The following is a 21,604-nucleotide window of genomic DNA, read 5'->3' as shown; positions in this document are numbered from 1 at the left end:
ATGGCCTAGCTGAAATCAATGATACAGGAGCTGAAATCTTGTAATCTGGATGCTCACATTCCCCAGCATTGGCTATCCTGCTGCTAAGTAGCTATAATTATTACATATATCTCTAACAAAAGCTAGATAACAATTCACTTCTGGAGATGGGTCATCTATGACACAATCCACACTGCCAGAAGTCAGCTATGCAGAGCTTTCCTTTCATGTCCTTCTGCCAAAACCCTGTACAGGAGTGTACTGGTTTCAGAAATACACAGCCAATATGGCCTGTTATACCATCTACTGTATGTGGTGATTTTAGGACAATGCAATCTCTGCCCACCCTCTAAAACATATAGGATGCCTACTTGCCTCACACTGACTTCAGGGGAGCCACACCATCAGCCTTCTGGTGGGCATTTCAGTACCACTCATTAAATTTGGGGGGACACTATAACAGGTTTTGAACATGTACCCTAAATGCTAGTAATATAATATTTTACACCCAAGGATATCATTAAGACCAAAGATACTTTTCATGCAACTTCGCCTTGAAATCACATGAATTTAACACATGAATTTAGACAATGTTATTGTCCTGTCTCTAGAAATTATTTCCCTCATGAACAACAGTGATATAATTTTTTTAGACTGCAGAGTATAAGACAAGTTTTCTTGTTCAATGAATTTTGATTTGACAAAGTTGAATTGATTCCTAAAGAGCCTCCATGGTCATATCAGGAAAAGTTGTTGAAATTGTGCAGCTGAATTGATTGCTTCAGAAGGTTTCACCATGCCCCTGCCTGTGTTATCAGCTTCTGTTGAGAATGCTCAGACCGATGATGGCAGCTGCATCAGCAACTCAGTGTGCAGGGTAGAACTGCAGAAGGCTGTCTGATGCCACAAGAGTACTGAAGGAGGGTGAATGACATCTGTTTTGTGATCCATAGGTTATTATGGCCTTTAAAATGTTATGAGACACCTCCATCAGCCTTTGTCCACAAGGATCTCCATGTGAGCTCCTACTCATTCATTCATTCATTCATTCATTCATTCATTCATCTTCTACCGCTTATCCGAACTACCTCGGGTCACAGGGAGCCTGTGCCTATCTCAGGCGTCATTGGGCATCAAGGCAGGATACACTGGCAGGGCTGAGCTCCTACTCGTGTGCATGAATTTGACTTGAAGTGGGGGTCTTTAAAAAGTGCATTTCAGGTAATAATCACTTCAACCAAGAAAGTTGGAGAATTACATGACCTGCTTATGCTATTGCCATCAAGCCATGTATAGATTAGCTAGATAACAGTCTGTTATCCTAGCTGGTGATGAAATGTGTTCTCTTAGCATCATTACTGGTTATGTCTTCAATAAGAAAGCAAGTAATAATTATTCATATCATAAAATAGTGTCTTACATTGTTGCATATTAAATGTCATCATAGTCATACAAGGCATGTTGTAGTTGTAGTAGCATCAAATTTTGCAATATATTTGTTGGTGTTTGTGTAATTGGGCAGAATGGTGACGCAGTGGGTAGCATTGGCACTTCAGCCAGTGTCCCTCGTTCGATCCTAAACTGGTTCTAAAGGTGTGTATGAAAATACTGCAAATGTTCTGTGCATGTTCTCTAAAGTAGCCACTTGGATTCCTCCCTGGTTTAGGCAAAAATGCCAGATATTGAAGGGCCTATAAAACTATTTAACAAAACTATTTAATGTTCTGTTATTTAACATTAACATTATATAAGGATATGAGGTAGAACATAATTAAATAACTATTTTAAAAACTCACCCCAGTACACAAAACCTGAAATAATTAGAAATGTTGTCCATTAAAACATGCTGACCAAAAAAGTAATATTAACAATAAGCTATTGTTATTTTACATAATTTAATAAATTATATAACAAGAAGTAATGGAGAATTTATTGCATTTATTGGAGAAAAACAAGCAAAAACTTGACAAACACTTTATACTTGAGAAAAGTATGAATTATTTTGTAAAATATACAAAAGTACAAAAACGTCTACCTACAGATTCTGGGCTTTGGTAATATATTCAACAGTATTAAGCTGCACAATATGACATGACAGATATCAAATTGAATTTATGTTTAATGGCAGAATTTCCCAGGAAAATGGATGTACTTATACAGCTTACTGAAAAATACTACTGAAAAAAAGCACATCTATGTTTCTGTAACATAGTAAAAAGCTTTTTTTGGGCTCACACCAGAATATGCACATCTGCCCTCTCGTACAGGCTTTCTGTCACAAGAATAGTTGTCCCTAAGCAATTTAAAAACATGTAAGTTCATGCACCCACAGGGTTCTGATTGGATAGGACTAATGCAGGAGAGCTTTGGTGCCAAGAAGATGCTTTTATCTGCTTAAGACTGTCCTCTAGGAATTGTATACAAATGTGAAAATACAGAGACTCACATTTATATCGCAATCGCTGAAATTTTCTAGTGAATCATATGGATTATAACAAACACAAGAAGTCAAAGCTCTGAGGTCATCCTGTCAGAGACGATATTTAATTTGCTATTTTGTAAAATTACTGTTTCTAAAATGTTGAGAATTGCATTTGCTAGGCTAAGCACGGAGTTAACTGCAACTGCTTTTCTCATTCAAACCACTAGATTTACCGGGTATGCTATCCAGGTAGTGGCAGACTACACCTCATACACAAACACAGAGCCCATTTTCTATCACAACCCTGACAAAGACACATTTGTGAGGTGTGGACTATGCGGTGGAACAAAGTTTCCGCTGAGTTGAGTATTTATAATTCAGAGTTGAGGGCTTGGAAGGGAGATGCTACTTCCTCAGGGAGCAGCTGTGCATTAGCTCTGCAGGCAGTACAGGCTTTAGAAGGCCTCCACTGAAGCCTGAGCAGACAATCTGTGCTTCACTGGCACACATTACATATCAATTCCCTATTTCCCATCACTGTGCATATTACACCTTTCATATGATATGTGTTTGAAGAGTGAGACACACTGTTCCTGCAGAAAAATGCTTCAAGCTTACTGCTGTATGCACAGTGTATCCCATTTTCAAAATGGCATATACCAGAAAAACAGATACTTCTTATAGACGCTTCGGGAAAGCTAAGTGTTTGTAATCCTTTTCAAAGTGTGTTATGACTATTTGAATATGAGAAGTGGGGGTGGGGGTAGAGGGAGAGGGAAAGAGATAGAGAGAGAGAACATTACCATAGAGGTTATATAGAGTGGAATTGGGAAAAAACAAGAAAATCAGGAAAATCCGTGGAAAGATTTAGACTGTAAGACAGAGTGGTAGGCAGAGAGTCAAAGTAAGAGTGTGTACAGCAGGGTAAAAATGAGTTAGAGAGAAAAAGACCTCAGGAGGCAAAAGGAAGCATGGACCAGATACAGTTACACCAGGAGGGAACGGCGTGTTTGGCTGCATACAACATGGACAAAAATAGAGGACAGTGATTATATGCCAGAAAATAGAGGAAGAAAGGCAGGCAGGCAGAAGAACAAGAAACAAGCTAGGGGTACAGTCTCAATCAATCCAGTCCTTCCTATTCCAAGCACTATATGCTATAGCAAGAGCCATGCTGATGTTTTATTTATGGGAGAGATTCTGGCTGCACATGTACCCTCTACATAATTCATAATGCCTAGCATTAGGGCCTGCCTGCAGAGACATGGGAAGTGTTTGAGTCTGTGTACTAGTAAAACTGACTTAATGAAATAACAGATGGCTCTGGATTAATTTGAAGCCTTTATAATTTCAGATCATATATAGTACTTTATTAGCCACTGAAATGTAACATCTGTCTGAGTAGGGCACAATGATTAAGAGAATAAGGCTTTAATTTTTTGCTTCAATGGCTTTAAGAATGATAACACATTAAAATGTTCAAATTTCATTCAAACTTTCTGCCCAGTCTGACTTCATTTATTTTTTCCCTTGATGTGGGACAAGCATCTTGTGCAGGCTGGAATAACCTGATAACACAGTAAAAGCTCTCGACTGAAATGGTGCTAACAGTTTGTGAGAGTCACAAAAAAGACACATACTAAAGTAAGAAAAAATAATGTCCACTTTTATCACATTTTGTTTTTACAATAACTTAACAGTTGAGTAAAGAAAGCTCAATCTGTCCTATACAATCACAATCTACTGTATCATAGAATATTGTATACTGCAATATAACTTCAGTGAACCATAATGGATGAATTTTAATGGGAGAGAAAGTGTGTAATTAAATTATAGCATATCAAAGCAGTGTCCCAGTTTTAGCTGCTTTACCTCCAGGTAAAGACTAGCTCCCAGGAGTTTGGCATGGTTAGGTTTCTTCTTTAATTCTTTTTTCCCACTTACACTTTCCACCATTTCTCTCTCTTCTTCTTCACTTCCCAGAGAAACTGGAACAAGGGAGGAAAAGAAAGTAGGGCATGAGCTTGGGAAGTGATTGATGTGCTGTGGCTAAAGCCTGTTTTTCTGACTGTCACCCGGTGACTCACACTCTCAGTCCTCATTACCCTACCTCACATTAATGCAGGCATTGGCACTGTCACTTTGACAACTTCCTTAGCTGTGAAAAAAAATCCAGCTGTATAATTTCAGATAACAAAATAATCAAGGAAAACAAATATTTCTGGAATCAGGTCCATGATCCAGATAGTCTCTGGTCTCAGGGGTAGGGATGGAGGTGTTCTAGGGAATACAGACTACATTGTAGTCTGCTTCACATGGTCTGTTTCACACTCTCTTCCCTCTCAGGTGCATTTGGCTTCCATGTCGTACAGCTGCAGCAGTTCAGTCATTATGGCCTCAATCTGAGCTTTGGTAATGTCCTCACACACAACCTGTGGAGACAATAGAATTTTTGATCACTTATAAAAACCCTACACACCCTATTAATATTGTAGGTTTTTGTAATGTTTGAAGTCAAAACATGATTTTTGCATTATGATAGTTTTTTTTATATCACATTAAAGGTGGGGAAAGATTGAACAATTTAATCTTGGTGTAAATTTTTTGCCTGCAATTTCAACAGGGTTAAACTTTTTTATATCGACTGTATAAATGAATAAGTTTAGAAGTCAACTTTATACGTTTATAAGTATAAATCTTTAAAGTATAAAGTTTTGGTGAGCCTGTACCCAATAAAGTCTCAAATTCCTATTTGTGACAGAAGTGGATGTGGTCTTCTGCTTTTGTAGCCCATCTGCCTCAAGATTTGATGTGCTTCAGTGTGCTTAACACACTTGTAAAGAGTGGTTATTTAAGTTACTGTAGCCTTCCTGACCACTTACAACCAGTCTAGACATTCTCCCTTAACCTCGCTCATCAATGCCTGCAGAACCGCTACTCATAGGAGGTTTTTGTTTTGGAATCATTGATGTGAATGTTAACTGAATCTCTTGACCTGTTTTTATGCACAATACACAAACTCAGCATCCACATGAGTTTGACAAGTGCATGATTGTGCAAGTGTTCCTAATAAAATGTACTGTAAGTGTTTGTGTAAAAAGTTCCCGGTTTGCAGTTAACAAGTTCCCACAACACTGGCACATTACTTGCTTTCATAAGGATCAATTCAGTGATGATTCTACTGAATGGAGGAAAAAAAACCTAGAGAAAATAGTTCCTGAGATTCACAGGACTGTGTTGAAGACACAAACGTCTTGAAATGATCTGTAAGCTGATGGAATATAGAGTTGTAGAAGAATGTACTAAATTCCTTTATTTGTTCCTTATTACCTTTCCACCTAATGCTTTGTTACATAGACCATAACTTTCCCTTCTGTACCCTCCAGTTGATAGGAGATTGATTAAAAACCTTGTTCAATTCAAATATGCTTTATTCAAGAGCCTTCCCCATGAATACTATTTGAATCTGACACAATTAAAACTGTATATATACACAGTCAGCTGAAAATATGCATTTCCAATTTTATACTGCTTAATATGATAAATGTCCTTTGTCTTGTTTCTTGTAGTATCTAGGGCAGAACTGAATCTGAACCAGGCAGACATGCAGGCCTTATGAAAATGGACTTATAGCTGTGTAAAAGAGATCACAAGCAAATAGAATCACAATGCATTTGCAAAATACTTGCCATACACTTTATGTGGTATAATTGCAACATTTCATACCTGCATCACAAAACCAAGGACACTTTTGTCTCACCCAGACTATGTGAGGAATAACTCACCCCAGCCCATGCTGTTATATGAAAATAAACACCACTACCCCAAAAAATACTTAGATATACTTTGTTAAAATACATGCTTTAATATCCATTTATTATTAGTCTTAGATTATGTGGAGTTCTGTCATATAAGTCCCTGTGAATAAGCAGTTAACATTTTAACGATAACATAGCACGAGCGCATTGATCTTAACCTATTATGCATGTTAGAAACAGAACTTTCCGTACCGTTATACAACAACCAATCAGATTTGAGTGTTCAGCTGTGCTAGAGTTGTATTACTGGTTTCATAAAACATTGCTATTCTAAAAGTAGATATCTCATTAGATAATGGAAATGCATTACTGAGGCAGACCCAGAAAAAGCACTTTTGAAATGACTGCAGTATGACCAGTAATTATATACACATTAGCCCAGATGCATATTTCTAATGACAATAGATATTGTATATATACGTACCAGATAACAAACATTCATACAGACTTTATACGGAAATAAAGACTTTCTGAAAGTATGTTATATTGTTATAATAATCATTATTAGAAATTAAATTATGAGCTATTATCTATTAAACATAGTATATGAATTATACATACCTGTGGAAAAATACCAATGGCAAATGAATATCTTAATAATTCTACACAATAGTAAGCCTACAAATGTATACATTTCTACTGTATACATACAAATGTATACAGTTCTATCCTTTAAGTCTCATGTACTGGCAAAATTCACCAAACAGAGCAATGATCCTTCTTAAGGGATTTTTACAGCTGATGCAAAAACACCACAAATAATTTCTGAAACTTTACTATACTTTATGAGCTGTTATGTGGTATATAAAGGAATTTGGAATGATATTTGGAATTGTCTTTGTTTCATCCCATTTTAAGCTTTTTTTTCTTAATCAAGCATGTGCAGTCACTTTTTTGCTGATGTTTAATTAACACCAAATTTCCGTGCCCTCGAGAGTACCATTGTTGACTATTAATATTATTGACTACTGATGCAGAGTGTATCTATTATTAAAGTGTATTTGTGTGTGTACCTAGCCAGCTAGTAAGTACATTAAACTTAATATAGCATGATGTTTTTACCTCACAATGAATTTAAATGAGGGGAACAAATAGAGCAGTTGACTGTGGTGAGCATCTGCACCCCAGCCCCATTACATCACAGAACTGTTGCCCTCACCTGCCACCAATCCCTTTCTCCTGCAGGCACCTGGACTCCATAAGTGTGCAAAGCAAGGTAGAGTGCCGTAAGTGCAAGGTGTTGAGGCTGATGGCGCACACACACCGGTCCGTGGTAACTGTCCTTGATCAAGGCCCAGGCTGTTTCAGCAATGGGTGTCCGAGACCAAGCATGACGGTTCATTAAACTCCTCACAGACAGTAAGTAGTGCAGAAGGTACTGAAATGGGATGTGTATGTAATTAATGCAAAACAATCATAAACAATCAGTGTAAAGTTGTTTGGAGAAATTCAGCATAAACAAAATATGAAGTAACATTTTCAGTGATGTGAATTTACTTTATGAGGATGCTCGAAGGACACATGGAAGTTGAGCTGTCGGAGAATGAGAAGTTCACACTGTACTACACTATCTCGCAGCTCCCAAAACTTTTCATTCAACTCCAGTGGATCACTTCCTGGATGGAAATATCTGCAGGAGACATCACTGTATGAGAGATACCTGGACGTGTCTTGGACATAAATGGTTGCAAGTTGTTAAGGCTACATATACTCAAACATAAAATTCCTTGTGAGTGTCACAACACCAGTGACATCTGTACGTCTTTGCATAGCATTTCAAGGTTGAAACAAAATGTAATTACAACCATTTCGAAGTTTACATTCCTGTGGCTAAAGGTGAAGGTCCAAATGAATGACTGTCTCTGTGAATCAAAGTTGTTCAAATGAACTGTTATTACCTCAAAAGACAAATGCATATTTTTTCATAAGGTGTATGTTTGTATCTTAAGTAACTTACAACTTATGTAGTCCTTATTTAGTTCAAAATGTTTATAGCTAAACAAGGGTAAGTGTGCATTCACACTGCAGCAAAATTGTTCCTCCCACCACAAATTTTTCATTGTAGTTTTTCATTTATCTCAAGTTTTCACCACAATCACATGGGTCTCCTCTGGGTTCTCTGATTTCCTCCCAAAAAAATGCAGACAGGTGGACGGGCTATGCTAAATTGCCCATAGATGTAAATGAATGCGTGAATGTGTTTGTGCATGGTGCCTTCTGATTTCATTTGAATTCTCCCATCCCTGCACCCAATGTTACCAGGTTTGGCTTTTGGATGGACCGCATCCCTGACCAGGATAAAGCAGTTATTGAAGATGAATAAACAAAATGTATAGTATTTCTCAGGTATGTGCAGCTTTTTTGGTGGAAGCCAGATTGTTGAACATCTTGTCACATCATCATGCCAAACCAACTTCAGGCCACTTTTCTCATGCCTGACTTTAGTGACCCAACTAGAAAGCATACATCTGTTAGCAAAGGTCAGTTTGTGATGATACAATGTGAATACAAACCTTTAATTCTAGAGCCCAACTGTGGTCCTCTAGCAGCCCGGAGATCTAAACTCATGACCTTCATGTCACTAAGCATATAATCGATGCCTCATGCAATGGACCAGAACTTACCTGTGACAAACTCACCACGTACCTGTGACAAACATTGATTATGTCCCTTGTCCTGAGATGCTGTTCTTCAACCTTGCCCGCAAGATAGATGCAGGACATGGCTACTAAATAAGGCTCGTAGACCTGTAAACTGGCAGTCTGGAAGAACTTGTGGTAGAGTGAACATGCAGTGGCTACAGGAACAGACCGCATACCCAACTTCACTCCTGCAACCAATAACACTAGTTTATATATAGCTTACAGTGCAATGTTCATTCATTTTAATTCGCAGACAAGGCATTGATAAACTGTCTATAATGGTGACTACGATTGTAGTTATCTACATAACTGTAACTTTTCCACCATGGGACTATGACTGCATGCGTTTTGTTTGTTTTGTATGTTGGTTTTATTAGCTACTAGAGAGAAAAGAGATGAATGAAGTAAACGATAACAGCAACTAACATGTTCTGCATATGTTCCACATTCTTTCATGAATAAACTAAACATGTAATCGCAGGAAAATCGTGTTGTGATATAAGTGCAGTAAAACACCTCTTGTTTTATTCGTTGAAACAATGGTACGTTTATAGACGTACTAAACGGATAAATCTGATTAAATTAAATCAGATACCTGTCTCGATGATGAAGCGGCAGACTCGAAAGTGTGTTTTGGTTTCATTACTGGAGTTTCCTGCAGCTGTAATGTTATCCATGCTGGATAGAAGTCTAAGGAAGGCTGCTAGCTTGTTAGCTAGAAACCCTCCTCCATACGTGTGAGAAGATATTTGGGTTGCCAGGTCTGTCTGAGTAAAGAAATGCATTGGCTAATTTAACAAACCCCTAAACATCACAAAACTCAAAATGTCACTAACAAACTCTACACAAAAAATAAAATATATACAGTACAGCAGGAGGTTTTTCCCCCTCCATTTCGCACACCCTCATATATATTATATATTTATATAATTATTTATTATTAATTTTATTTTATTATTAACTGTATAAGTACAACAATATACATTTCCATTGTTTTTCCCTAAAATTGGAAATATTTATGAGAATATGTAAATCGAAGAACAAATATAGTAGTGCAGTAAAAACTACATTTCTGGCAACACGAGTGATTTAAAAAAAAAAAGTGCGTGACGTCACCAGATTTTCTTACTCGGTTCAAATTAAAGATTGCACGTGCAAAAATAACTATAGCGCCGCCGTTCGTAAGGAATATAGAATTCATTAAATATATATATTTTTTTACATTTAATTTGTATGTTGGTAGTGGCGTATATTATATTACACTTTTAAACACAATACAATTCTATACTTATTGCTATTAACGCGTCATTGGTCCGTTTTATTGATGTTATTCAAACATACCAGCAGCGAGATTTTTTATTGGTTCAAACGTGTTAGACTGGTTGCCAAGAGACGGCTTGCCGATAGACAACTAAAGATGTCGTCAAGTTTCTCCGCAAACCAGGTAACTGTATTTATAATCAGTATAATCATATTGGATTTACATGAAGGTTTTTTTTTTACTTGCCACAGCTGGTAAAGTATATATATATTTTTGTTTATTTTTTTTAGTACGACAACGCTTTCAAGCCGAATAAACTCCAGAACTGGACGGTACCAAAACATTACAAAAATGTAAGCTAGCATTTTTAGGCTAAGTTAAATAACAACGAGCAAAATCTATGCTATCTCAAGATATTCTTTCATCTAAATGTGTTATGTCCTCCTGCATCAGAAATATGTTGTTTATTTTTTAGGAGCCGTCGCCAGCAGAGGGCGACACTATATTTATAGCCACAGACAGAGGACACCTGCTTCCTAATGTGAAGGTTTTAAAGCTGAAAGTAAAATGCACACTGCACAGAGCAGGGGACATCATTTCCAAACCTGGAAAGCTTGGACAGTTTAGTGGTTTCTTTGCTTAAAGACATGTGATATAATTAACTGGTTACTGATCAGGCTTAATTACCAGAAATCACCAGACTGTGCTGAAATCTGGCAATCCAGGACTAAAAGCGATGGTCCCAGAGTTACACCAGCCCACACAACATAACTTAGCTTATAGGTGGTTTGGCTATTGCAAATAGCCCAAGGGTTGAATTAAAATGTTGGAATTCCATTAATGGCATGTTTCCTTCTCACACTATTTTTTTCTGTGGTAGGTTTTGGATCTCCCATGCCCCTGACTAGGATAAAGCAGTTACTGAAGTTGAATGAAATAATATTACAACATTTACATATCTGTTGTTATTGCCACTCCTTTGGTTAATCCTCTCAGCTTTAATACTATAAAATCTTTTCTATTTAATGTGTTATCAGCGTGGCTGTCCCTGGACCTCATTCCAGGGAACCTGGGACTTACCAAAGCATATCCCATTCGTTCACGTTAACCCTACAGCACGCTCACAGGAGGGCCAGCAGCGCCTGAGGGCATGGGGGAAGGTGCAGAACCCAGTTACATCACCCCCTGGCAAACTAAATGCAACCAACAAAAACAGAAGGACACCACAGTGCAAGGTAAACCTGTGTTCAAGGTGAATTCAAATATTAATTTGAATAATCTTATATCAATATCGTTTCAGGGCACTAGTGATGATCATGAGTATATGGAAATTTCTAAGTGCACTCCTGCTCCAGATAGACCTGAACTGGAAAGGCCCCCATCGCAGACCAGTCGAGCTCAAACTAGACCTACAACTCAGCAAAGTCAAGTACAGTCTAGACCAGCAACTCAGCAAAGCCATGTCATGTCTCGACCAGCCTCTACACAAAGCCAGGCCAAGTCCAGACCACTGACACAGACCAGCAATCAAGATCAGTAGAGCAGCTAATGCATGAAAAAATAGCCATACAGTAGTGTAATGATAGTATAAATTTAGTGGTGCAAATCTGAATGTATGTTGACAGTCAAAATCTGAAAATAATTTCAAGAATATGATAATAGCATAAGCATAATACAAGCATGATAAAAGCTTAATTATGTTCTTATACAGATGAATAAACATATTTGCATATTGGTTTTTTTTCTGTGAGGGGGAAAAAGTGGGCAATTGAGTTAGATGTCAATTGGACAGGATAGGACAATCATTCCTGTCACGCATAAGGAGATATATAAGGTTACATAAGGTTGAAGGTATATATGGTTTAAGATACACATGTGCAAACTGTCAGTCACCTGTAAAACTTCAGAATGTTTAATACAAAGAGATTAGTTCAAAAATATCTCAACATCAACATAAAAATAGCCAGAGTCTGTTAATTCAACATCATTTATTTATCTACATAACTCATATGGTGAATGTAAATGGATTACATAAAGCATTAACACACCTGTAGTCCCTCAGGAACAGAGCATCATCTAATTTCACTAGTCATCGGTAAATCGCTTTAACGTTCAGAAGCAAATTGTTATTTTACCTATAGCAGCTATAAGAATTCACAGGAACATGTGGATGTGCTGAGATTTCTTGCAAGTCAACAGTAGCAGTACTCAAGGATCCCTGTCCAAGTTTTGATCCAGAGGTCTGCGGATTAGAGGACAATCTTTGCACTTATATCTATCACAATACACGTTGTAGTGTAATAAAATGAACGGCAGTTGAGATGATCAGCTGCATCCTACCCTAGAGCGGCAGTGAGTCTGAGCTCTAATATTTTGAATCTGTGACAAGTGAAATGCTTCTGGAAATTTGATACTCCGTTATAAAGATTCCTTTTGTCAGGTTTCCTATAGAATATAACAGATTGCTCCAGCTGATATGGACTTAAATGTGATTTCATCAAAAAGAAATAAATAAACAACTCTCTTAAAATCACAAAGATCATTACTAGAACTTGACTGGGAAAATTAGTTGTCAGACTATGATACTCTTGATATTCCAGTATATTATTACTATTACTAAACATCTCATACAAAACTATTGTATTAAATATATTATAGTCTTGCAAAAATGGTACAAAGAAATAGGTTTTTGGGACACATGCTAATATGCCAAGAGGTGTGTACCTATTTATAGACTCAGAGAAAAAGAGAATACAGGTAATTCTATTTAAACTCTATTTTAACTCTAATTATAACTCTAACTCTGATGAATAAATAAATATTAGGGCTCTCACAGATATATATATTAACCCATACTAAGGTTTTAAAAGTACAATCTCTGCTCTATTAAAGGCTTCATAAAAAATAGAGATTAAGTTTGATGGTATGTAGGTCTTTGTTTGTAATACTTTATAGTCCTCTACACACAACAAAAACCTGGCAGCTTCAAATGGGAGATTGAGGAAAGAGGAAAGAGAGAGAGAGAGAGAGCGCAAGAGAGATCGAGAGCGAGTGAGTGAGCACTGGAATAAAGTACATTCAAATGATCACTTTCTGATATTGCCTGATACACAAAAAAACAGAAAATGTGCTCAATACCATCTCTGAGGAGACAACTCATTTACAATAGCCACTATTAACAGCAGTGTTAGGGTTCAATAATGAATTAAACTTCATATTTATCCAGATACTTGGCCAATTTAAAAAAAAAAAAAAAAAAAAGAATCATCTTTTACATATAGCAAATGTATGCAGGGTTTTTTTTTTGTAGAATAATTATAGCTTATTTACAAAAATTATAGCGATCATTATATATATTATATGCAGCAACACGTTCCATGAGACCTGCAATAAATCATAATCATATTGTAATAACACATTTGAACAAATCTACTGAAGAATATCTTCAAGTCTAACTATTATAATTTATAATGATCAAAAACAAACTTTTAAAGACAGTAATTTAACTGATTGATGTGTCAGCTATATAGCTTATCCTTATGATTGTCTAACCAAAAAAAGTCATCTCTCAATAATGCATATCCAATTATTCTATTTGAAACTTAGAAATGTTATTTGACCAGCTGAAAAAGTACTTTTAGACATTTCTGAAAGAAAAACACAAAACCTGTGGAAACACAATGAGCTGCACATTTTCATAGCAAGATCAAATCTAGTACACAGTGCTAACAGTATGTCCAAGCACAAGACCACTAAGCTGTATGGTGATGAGAAACAGGAGCCGCAGCATTTCAGAGCATTTAGAAGCCTATTACTCTGATACATAAGTGTGCACTAATATGCATGTCTTTTAGATTATGAACATATGTAATAAGATGCGGACAGAAGCTGGTTCAAGAGCGAGAAAAGGCACAAAGAGACAGAACCCACACATTAGTGTGAAGATTAGCAGTTAACCGCAGGCTGGTTGGATAAGCACACAGGACTAGCACTGGTGCAAGTGTCTTTACAGCACAATTACACACGAGCACATCATTTTCATTAATGCTTAGCTCTGTTCATGCGCCGCGAGTTTCGTGGCAAGGAGATCACCAGGAAATGGTACAGCGGAGGTCTGTGCAAATGATACCATGCCAGTGCAGACATTCAGTGCAATAATTCAACTTACCTGCAAGCTCACCTCTCAGTGCAATACTCAGTGATATTAGAGAGGAAACAATGCAAACTGGCACAGTACAAGTCAACTTGAAATCCACTTGTAGTGTCACTGCTTTATGGACATCTATGTCACATGCCATAACATGCTATGTCATCAAACAATTTCCTGTTTCACAGCAGCTTTCTGACCAAAGTCTGAACTCCTATTGGTTACTTTTAAGTGACCCTCCTCTAATTTGGTATCTTGAGTGGACTGCATTCCTAGTGTTTCCTTGTCATCGTCTTTGTCTTTGGATATTTCTGCAGGATAAGAAACAGGTTTAGGAAGTGCAGATTTTTTGGGAGGAGGGTGAGGGTCTTCACCAATATTGACACTCAGATTGGTGTACAGCGGCTCTAACTCTTTGGACAGAAGCTCATAATTGAGCGAGTTGAGTCCATCTGATCTCCAATTTAACCTGGTGTGCTTCAACAAGTCAAACCTGTCAGTGAATCAAAGAAGAGGAATAAGCACATGATGAAACGGACTTTGTAAAGCAGACACACAGAGGTCTATGGTATTTGAATCTAAATAAGATTCATGACTGGCTGAAAAGGTTCATGTACTGTAGATATGTGTGCAAGACTGGTGATCATCACGTCATCTTAGTTTCATACAGAACTCCTTTAAATGACAAATGACAATGCTAACTAGGACAAAGCAGTTACTAAAAACAGTGCCATGTGATACACGCCCAATACACACCCATGCTAATGAATCTGATTAGCTTCAAATTTGAGCACGTACTTCCACTTAAGTGAAAGTCAAATTAGCCACTCCAACAAATCTGGATTGATTTCCCTGGGATCCCAGTCCAGATGCACACCTCTATTTTAATTCATGATTACCTTCTGGGGTTCTGCTCATTACCCTTGTCCCCCTTATGCTTAATCATCTTATAATGACCCACAGCCACAGGAGGGCGCACTATCTTCATCCCAGATAGACGAACTCTGTGGAGACACACAATATATGCAACAAGTAGAAAACAGAAATGCATTCAGAAGCATTGTGTGTTTTGTGAAAACTGCATCTTAAAACTGGATTCACAAGAATGAAGAATTGGATGGCCAAAGCTTTGCTATTTTTCTGTCACTGGAAGAGGTGATTTAAGAAGGTTGTGTTTTTGTATGCAATTATATGAAATTGGTACTCATTTTGTAAATTATTAGCTGTAAACTCAGCTCACAATTCCTTACTTCTGATTCCTTCCTTAAATAGTGGCAATATAGAAAAGCTTCCTTAAAATTACCTTATCCAATATCAGGACCAGAAATAGTCATCAACAGGCATCAAGCCCCTCACTACCAGGGCTACAGAACTACATCTACACTTATGACCACTTTATTAGGAACACATGTACACCATTTATTCATGCAATTATCCAAACAGACACTCATGTGGCAGGAGTGGCAGATCATGCAGATACCAATTAAGAGCCTCTGTCAAGCTTATGTTCATATCAATCATCATACTAGGGAAAATGTGAGCTTGGTGACCTTGACCATGGCATTTCATGTACAACAGTCTGTAGAATTTACAAAGAATTGTGCAAAAAGCCTCCAGCAAGCAGTCAGAGGAGAATGGTCTGACTGGTTGAAGGCTACATTCATTGCAATAATCACGCAGTATCCAGAGCATGTTGAAACTTGAAGCAGATGGGTTAGAACAGCAGAAGGCTCAATGGCTTCTACTCCTTTCAGCTAAGACAGGAATCAGAAACTACAACAGGCTCACTGAAACCAAATAATTGAAGATTGGTGAAAGATTACCTGGTCTGATATCTTAATCCTTATCTCTGCAGTATCATGCATATTGTAGAGGCAGGATTTGTCATCAACAGCATGAATCCATGGACCCAAAATGCCTTATGTCAAAGGTTTTCTGTGGTGGTGTAATGGTGTAGGGTATGTTTTCTTGCCACATTAGGTCCCTTAATATCAACTAAGCATTGTTCAAATGCCACAGAATTTTCTAAACAAATTTGCATTCATTTATGTCTGCAATTTACTCATCTACCTATGCACACTGTCAAAAGCATAAATCATCTCCACCTGCTTCAGTGAACATGCCAATTTACTTCAGTGACCACCACATTCCACAAAGAATTGAGGCTGTTCTGAAAGCAAAGTCAGGTCCTACCAGTATGGTGTTCCTAATAAAGTATATTATATAGATGGAAGAGGATGTAAAACTGAGAGAACAAAATTTCCAAAAAAACTAAAAAACAATCTTCATATTGTTCCAAAGCATCAACTTTTGTTTAACCTTTGAACACAATACATGGTCTTCAACATTAAGAAACAGAGAATAAAAAACTAGAGGGAAAAGCAAAAGTTGAAGCCTCAGACATCAGTGCTGGTCATTCATGCATGTACTTACTGACCCTTCCAGTGGCTATGTAGGAGTGATCATGGAGGAGTGAAGAGATGCAGTGGTAAGGGGCATGGTGAGGAGAGGGTCAGTGAGAGCGGAATGTAAAAAGAGAGGTAAAAGACACATACAGCGTGCAGAACATTCACACTTGTTTCACATGATGCATGATCCTCATATGGCTGTTTAGAGCATGTTCATAAGACTTGGACCTCACCGAGCAGCAATGTCATCATCCTCTCCTCCCCAGCCCCAGTACTGGTTTGGGAAGCCATTCATCTTGAGGTACTGATCTGGAGTGACTGCAGAAACTCCACCAAAGTACTGAGGATATGGAAGCCTAGAGGGGGAGAAACACTGTTCATAGTATTCTTTTATTTGTGCTGTTCTTCAGCAAGCATTCTGAAGGGTAATAGACAGTGCCAGACCAAGGCCAGGAAGATTGTGAAAGATATCAGCCATCCCATCAATTGACTCTTTTCTCTGTTTGATTCAGGAAATCACTATAGCCTGGACTTTTTCTGGACTTATGCCAGAACACATACAACCTCAGCCAGACTTTTGCACAATAAATAACATTCTATATTAATATTTATTCCATATTACTGTACCAGATACAGATCTAATCACTGTATTCTGATTTTACTTTTTCTATATATTAACTAATTTTCTATTGCTGTTTTTCACCATATATTCCCAATATGCACTATATATTCTATATTATTTTATCTTATTTTAAACTCAATTTCCATATCAAAGGCAGTCATGAAAAGCAATTTCATGTACAGAAAATGTGATTTTGTATTTGAACCTGTATCTGAACTTGTCCATAGCCACAGAGAGGTGAGTGGGGTACTGTGTATGGCAAGTATAGGTGTTGTGGTCATTTTCTGGAAGCAGGTCCACATCATGGAGGAAGATGCAACTCCAGTCCTCCTCCTTCAGAGCTTCCCGCACTCCCACGTTCAGCAGTTTTGCACGATTAAATGTTGAATTTCCTGACTGAAAACAATACCAAAAGATCTGTTGAGAACCTGATAGAAAGGTCTCATTAAAAGAACCAAAGGGTTAGTAAAGATTACCTTTTTCAAAGACATAACTTCATTAAAGATTCAGTAAATGTGTGTGTAATGAAGAAACCTGGTGTACGATGTAGATGCCATAGTGTATCTGCTGCCGCTGCAGGAAGGGGTGCAGATGGTAGAGGAGTGTTCGCAGGTGGCTTTGTCGGTTCCGGTAGGGGACCACAATAGCTGTGTGGTGCTTCGGTATACAGTCCGGAGGACGGTAATGGCCTCCTGGGGTCACCAGAGGGTTCTTCTCTTTTATCTCCTCCAGGGAAAGAGGGGAGGACAGGTGCACAAACACAGGACCCACTAACACAATGCAACGGAAAAAATAGGAAACAGAAAAAAACATGTAATATATGTATTAACATTAAGAATATTAACTGCAAATCTTAGCCATTCTCACCACTATAAAATCAGGGACTCACCAAGCAGTGGTGATGGTAGCAAACAGTCCCTTTGATGCTGCTCAGCTCCACTAGTGTGAGGGGGCAGCAGGGCACCGAGCTGGCTAAGGTTTGTGTAAACGTCATGCGGTCGAGAGTAGTCAAACTCAGGTTCTGAGGAGTGCACCAACACAGAGACAAGGCCACGGAAGCCTCCCAAAGAGAAATAGAGCACAAATGCAAACTGGAAGCCCACCAGCAAAGCAAGAGTACAGGGAGAGTCCAGAGCTCTGCCACAGCACAGCATCACGGCACTGAGCACAGAGAAGAAGTGATGAACAAAAGAAAGAGGTAGAAGAAGAGATGCATTGACAGAGGAAGGTCAGTCAGGTAATGAATTTGAGAAAGGGTGGGGTAAATAAGATGTTAGTGACAAACAAACATGGAAGGAAGAGATGAGCTGGAAGAAAAAGCTTAGGGAGGAAAGGTATTGTTCACACCGAGGAAGTAATTACTGATATTAACTGACAGTCCTGTTTAAATGTATTATTAAACTGGCTATTGTAAAACAAGAGACACCAGACACTAAAATCAAGAAGACATCAAAACCAAGTGCAATCTCTAAAGTGATAAGTTCTACATCATTTTATAGATATGCATACTTGTTGCATGGTACGTAGCAAATTACAGACAATAATTTCGATACACCAAAATAAGAGAACAAAATCTATAATTGGATAATGCATATAACAGGAAAAACTCTGCAAATACAGTCAAGAATTATTCAAGGATATTCAAATGAATCTTTACATTGTAATAATTCTTCTTTCATAGATTAGGGTATTTTAAAAGGTAAAAAATTATGTTGGTTTGACTGAGCAGGGATCAAATTTGATAATATTTTATTGTTACACCATTGAAAAGTTGAATAACAACGATTTTCCTAAAATATGTTCTGTCCGTCTCATCCGAAGATATTTTTACGGGTGTAACAGTTCATTTTCAATAATTTACATTATATACTCACAAACATTCATAACAGAATTCAACAAATGCTGATAGGCTTAGTGAGTTTTCCATTCTTTAATGCAAATTTTCTCCAGAGGCTCAGGGAATAGTAATTAGATTGAAAATAAAGACAGAAGTACTAATAAAGAATGACAGTACCTGTGCTCTCATCCACACTAGTCAGAGTGCTCAGCCTCCTCTTCCTCTGGCATGCAACAAAACATTGTACACCCTGCACAAACTGTAAAATCACTCATTATATCTAATAATAATGATAATAATAATAATAATAATAATAATAATAATAATAATAATAATAATAACAAGTAGTATTATTAATATTACTGACAGGGTGTTAATAATAATAATAATAATAATAATAATAATAATAATAACAACAACAACAACAAGTATTATGGTTATTATTATTACTGGCAGGGTGTTAATAATAATAATAATAATAATAATAATAATAATAATAATAATAATAATAATCATAAAAGCTAGCAATAATAATAATAATAATCATAATAAGTAGTAGTAGTAGCACTAAATATATAGTGTAAAATAAAAATAATGAGGATTGTTATGGCCGTTTTAACGTTAAAAGGAAACGCTGCGATTTTTCCTGATCTCACCTCTTTTAGCACCAAATCTCAAATCCAGCCCGAGGCTCCAGTACCGGCCTTCATCCGACGCCGAATCACCAGTGCTGTGATTTTTCGGTTGTCGGTGATCATCTCGACCGCAGACACAGAACAGAAACATATACAAACAGACTTCGTTCCGCACATCCTAGCTAGTGAAAGTGTGGCTGATCAGGAGTCCAGGTCCAGCGTGATAACGCAGTGCTGCGCGCTGACGGCCATGTTGAGGAACCAGCGCAATGACGCGCCTTCATTCATTACCGAGGAGCAACAGCTCAGCCAGTGTGCCACATACCCGAGACAAAGCAGCAGCACAGAAACAGGAAATATTGCCACAAGCAGGTCGATAAAGTCTTTCTTAGTGTAATGTTCCGTATGTTAAAGCTATATTAACTCGGTTTGATCCACTTTCACTGACACACAGCTCAAAAGCGCACTGGGAAAGACATCTCGCAGCGTTGCTTCATCCCTAAACTTCAAGAGAGCAGGCGTCTTAAAAAAAAAGCACAGCGATTTAATTTGCTTAAAAGGCAGTTTGGGGCCTGATGTGTGCTGCAGCTGCGTACATTTCCCACGCTCACATCTGGATTGGACAAAAATAACCTTGATGTGGAGACGAGTGGTTCCAACTATTCGTTTGCAGCAGGTGTGTGTGTGTGTGTGTGAGAGAGTGAGATAGAGAGAGAGAGAGAGAACGAGAACATAGTTTTACTAATTTATACTTTTTTTACTCTGTGCACGAAACGAGTTGAGCTATTTTGTGGTGTGGGGTTAGGGGTTATACAGTAGAGGTCCTCCCAAAAATGTACACATTGGGATTGGGCATGTTCACATGGCACAGAAAGAAAGAAAATGGCACCCTTGGAAGACCTAAATCTCTCAAGACCCATTATTATATTTTTGTGCAGTACATACTATGTAATATTTGGATAATCCTTCTTCGCCATGTCTGAGCTTTTTGTGCCCGAGTGCTTTGAGCTGTGTGTTTGATTCTTAGCTGTGTGGATAAACACAGGATGATCTGCTGCTTGTTAAAGATATGTACAGTATGTAATAAATGTACATTGAGATTTAAATAATTCCTGCATGTTTATTATTTTGTCAGTTAGTGGCTTGCTGAGTTTTCATGATTAACTAAATAGATTTGTTTAAAAAATTCAGTACTGTACAGTATTCTGTACCAATAAATAACCTCAAACCCTGTGGCAAAATATACCCTGTGTTTGATTTGTCCATAATTTTCATGATTTAATTTGTGATTTCTAAAAATTATAATAATGGAATCATTCAAAAACTTATCTTTGGTGCAAAAAGGGCAAAAAATTACCAATAGAACACCATACCCGTAGTGCAGCATGGTGGTGGCAGCATCATAATTTAAGTCTGCTTTACTTCAACCAGAATGTTTTTTGTCTGTTGTTTTTTTTTGTTTGTTTGTTTGTTTTTTTGAGGTGAATGGAATATGAATAGCTATAAATGTCATCCGATTTTAGTGCAGATATATACTAATAAGCTTAAGTAGGAATTTCACATTTCTGGATAAAAATGACCTAAAGCATACATCCAAATCCATCAAAAAGAAATAAAATAAAGGAATGAAAAGATATTGCAGAGATAAGATGTGCCACACTTGTAATCTCTGAGTATCTTGTAAAGTCTGAGTGGTGTAATAAAATCAGAAAGTTCTTTAAAGTATGAGTTTAGCAGAGTGCACACTTATGCACTTAAGTGTGAGGCTTATGCACTCATTTTTCTCTATTTTCTTATTGTTTTCACTTCATTTTTATACCTTGTAATTTCACA

At 37.4% G+C, this 21,604-nt stretch overlaps 3 protein-coding genes across 3 annotated transcripts; 1 reads left to right on the top strand and 2 right to left on the bottom strand.

Annotated features, from left to right (window-relative positions):
- Positions 1-3,729: 3,729 nt before the first annotated feature.
- Positions 3,730-9,731, bottom strand: ccnq (cyclin Q). The gene is made up of 5 exons (XM_060894644.1): positions 9,457-9,731; positions 8,866-9,049; positions 7,717-7,849; positions 7,379-7,597; positions 3,730-4,833 (listed from the first exon to the last, which is right to left on the bottom strand). The coding sequence occupies exons 1-5, from the start codon at positions 9,644-9,646 to the stop codon at positions 4,744-4,746; spliced, it is 816 nt and encodes a 271-aa protein (XP_060750627.1). The 5' UTR covers positions 9,647-9,731; the 3' UTR covers positions 3,730-4,743.
- A 343-nt stretch (positions 9,732-10,074) lies between these two features.
- cfap126 (cilia and flagella associated protein 126) lies at positions 10,075-11,778 on the top strand. Its single transcript, XM_060894645.1, has 5 exons — positions 10,075-10,305; positions 10,413-10,475; positions 10,598-10,669; positions 11,160-11,357; positions 11,423-11,778. Exons 1-5 carry the CDS (start codon positions 10,186-10,188, stop codon positions 11,660-11,662), a joined length of 693 nt encoding a protein of 230 aa, XP_060750628.1. The 5' UTR covers positions 10,075-10,185; the 3' UTR covers positions 11,663-11,778.
- A 1,272-nt stretch (positions 11,779-13,050) lies between these two features.
- On the bottom strand, positions 13,051-20,435 carry b4galt3 (UDP-Gal:betaGlcNAc beta 1,4- galactosyltransferase, polypeptide 3). The gene is made up of 8 exons (XM_060894275.1): positions 19,793-20,435; positions 19,314-19,395; positions 18,189-18,460; positions 17,834-18,069; positions 17,505-17,695; positions 16,911-17,033; positions 15,169-15,273; positions 13,051-14,762 (listed from the first exon to the last, which is right to left on the bottom strand). The coding sequence occupies exons 3-8, from the start codon at positions 18,451-18,453 to the stop codon at positions 14,435-14,437; spliced, it is 1,248 nt and encodes a 415-aa protein (XP_060750258.1). The 5' UTR covers positions 18,454-18,460; positions 19,314-19,395; positions 19,793-20,435; the 3' UTR covers positions 13,051-14,434.
- Positions 20,436-21,604: the final 1,169 nt, after the last annotated feature.

The sequence above is a fragment of the Tachysurus vachellii genome, chromosome 19 (genome assembly GCF_030014155.1).
Source record: "Tachysurus vachellii isolate PV-2020 chromosome 19, HZAU_Pvac_v1, whole genome shotgun sequence".
NCBI classification, from domain to species: Eukaryota; Metazoa; Chordata; class Actinopteri; order Siluriformes; family Bagridae; genus Tachysurus; species Tachysurus vachellii.
Note: the sequence above shows the minus strand (reverse complement) of the source record. Positions and strands in the feature narration are given on the sequence as shown.

Bases quoted from the DNA above. Each gene is read 5' to 3' on its own strand.
- cfap126 (XM_060894645.1), top strand. From the start codon at position 10,186: ATGTTATTCAAACATACCAGCAGCGAGATTTTTTATTGGTTCAAACGT. The intron at 10,306-10,412 runs GTAACTGTATTT...TATTTTTTTTAG, and splicing joins CAAGTTTCTCCGCAAACCAG to TACGACAACGCTTTCAAGCC. The intron at 10,670-11,159 runs GTTTTAAAGCTG...ATGTGTTATCAG, and splicing joins ACCTGCTTCCTAATGTGAAG to CGTGGCTGTCCCTGGACCTC.
- b4galt3 (XM_060894275.1), bottom strand. From the start codon at position 18,453: ATGCTGTGCTGTGGCAGAGCTCTGGACTCTCCCTGTACTCTTGCTTTG. The intron at 18,070-18,188 runs GTGAGTCCCTGA...GCATTGTGTTAG, and splicing joins GCTACCATCACCACTGCTTG to TGGGTCCTGTGTTTGTGCAC. The intron at 14,763-15,168 runs GTAATCATGAAT...ATTCACTGACAG, and splicing joins AATGAGCAGAACCCCAGAAG to GTTTGACTTGTTGAAGCACA.
- ccnq (XM_060894644.1), bottom strand. From the start codon at position 9,646: ATGCATTTCTTTACTCAGACAGACCTGGCAACCCAAATATCTTCTCAC. The intron at 7,850-8,865 runs GTACGTGGTGAG...TGTCTCCTGCAG, and splicing joins ATAATCAATGTTTGTCACAG to ATATTTCCATCCAGGAAGTG. The intron at 7,598-7,716 runs GTAAATTCACAT...ATCCCATTTCAG, and splicing joins CCTTCGAGCATCCTCATAAA to TACCTTCTGCACTACTTACT.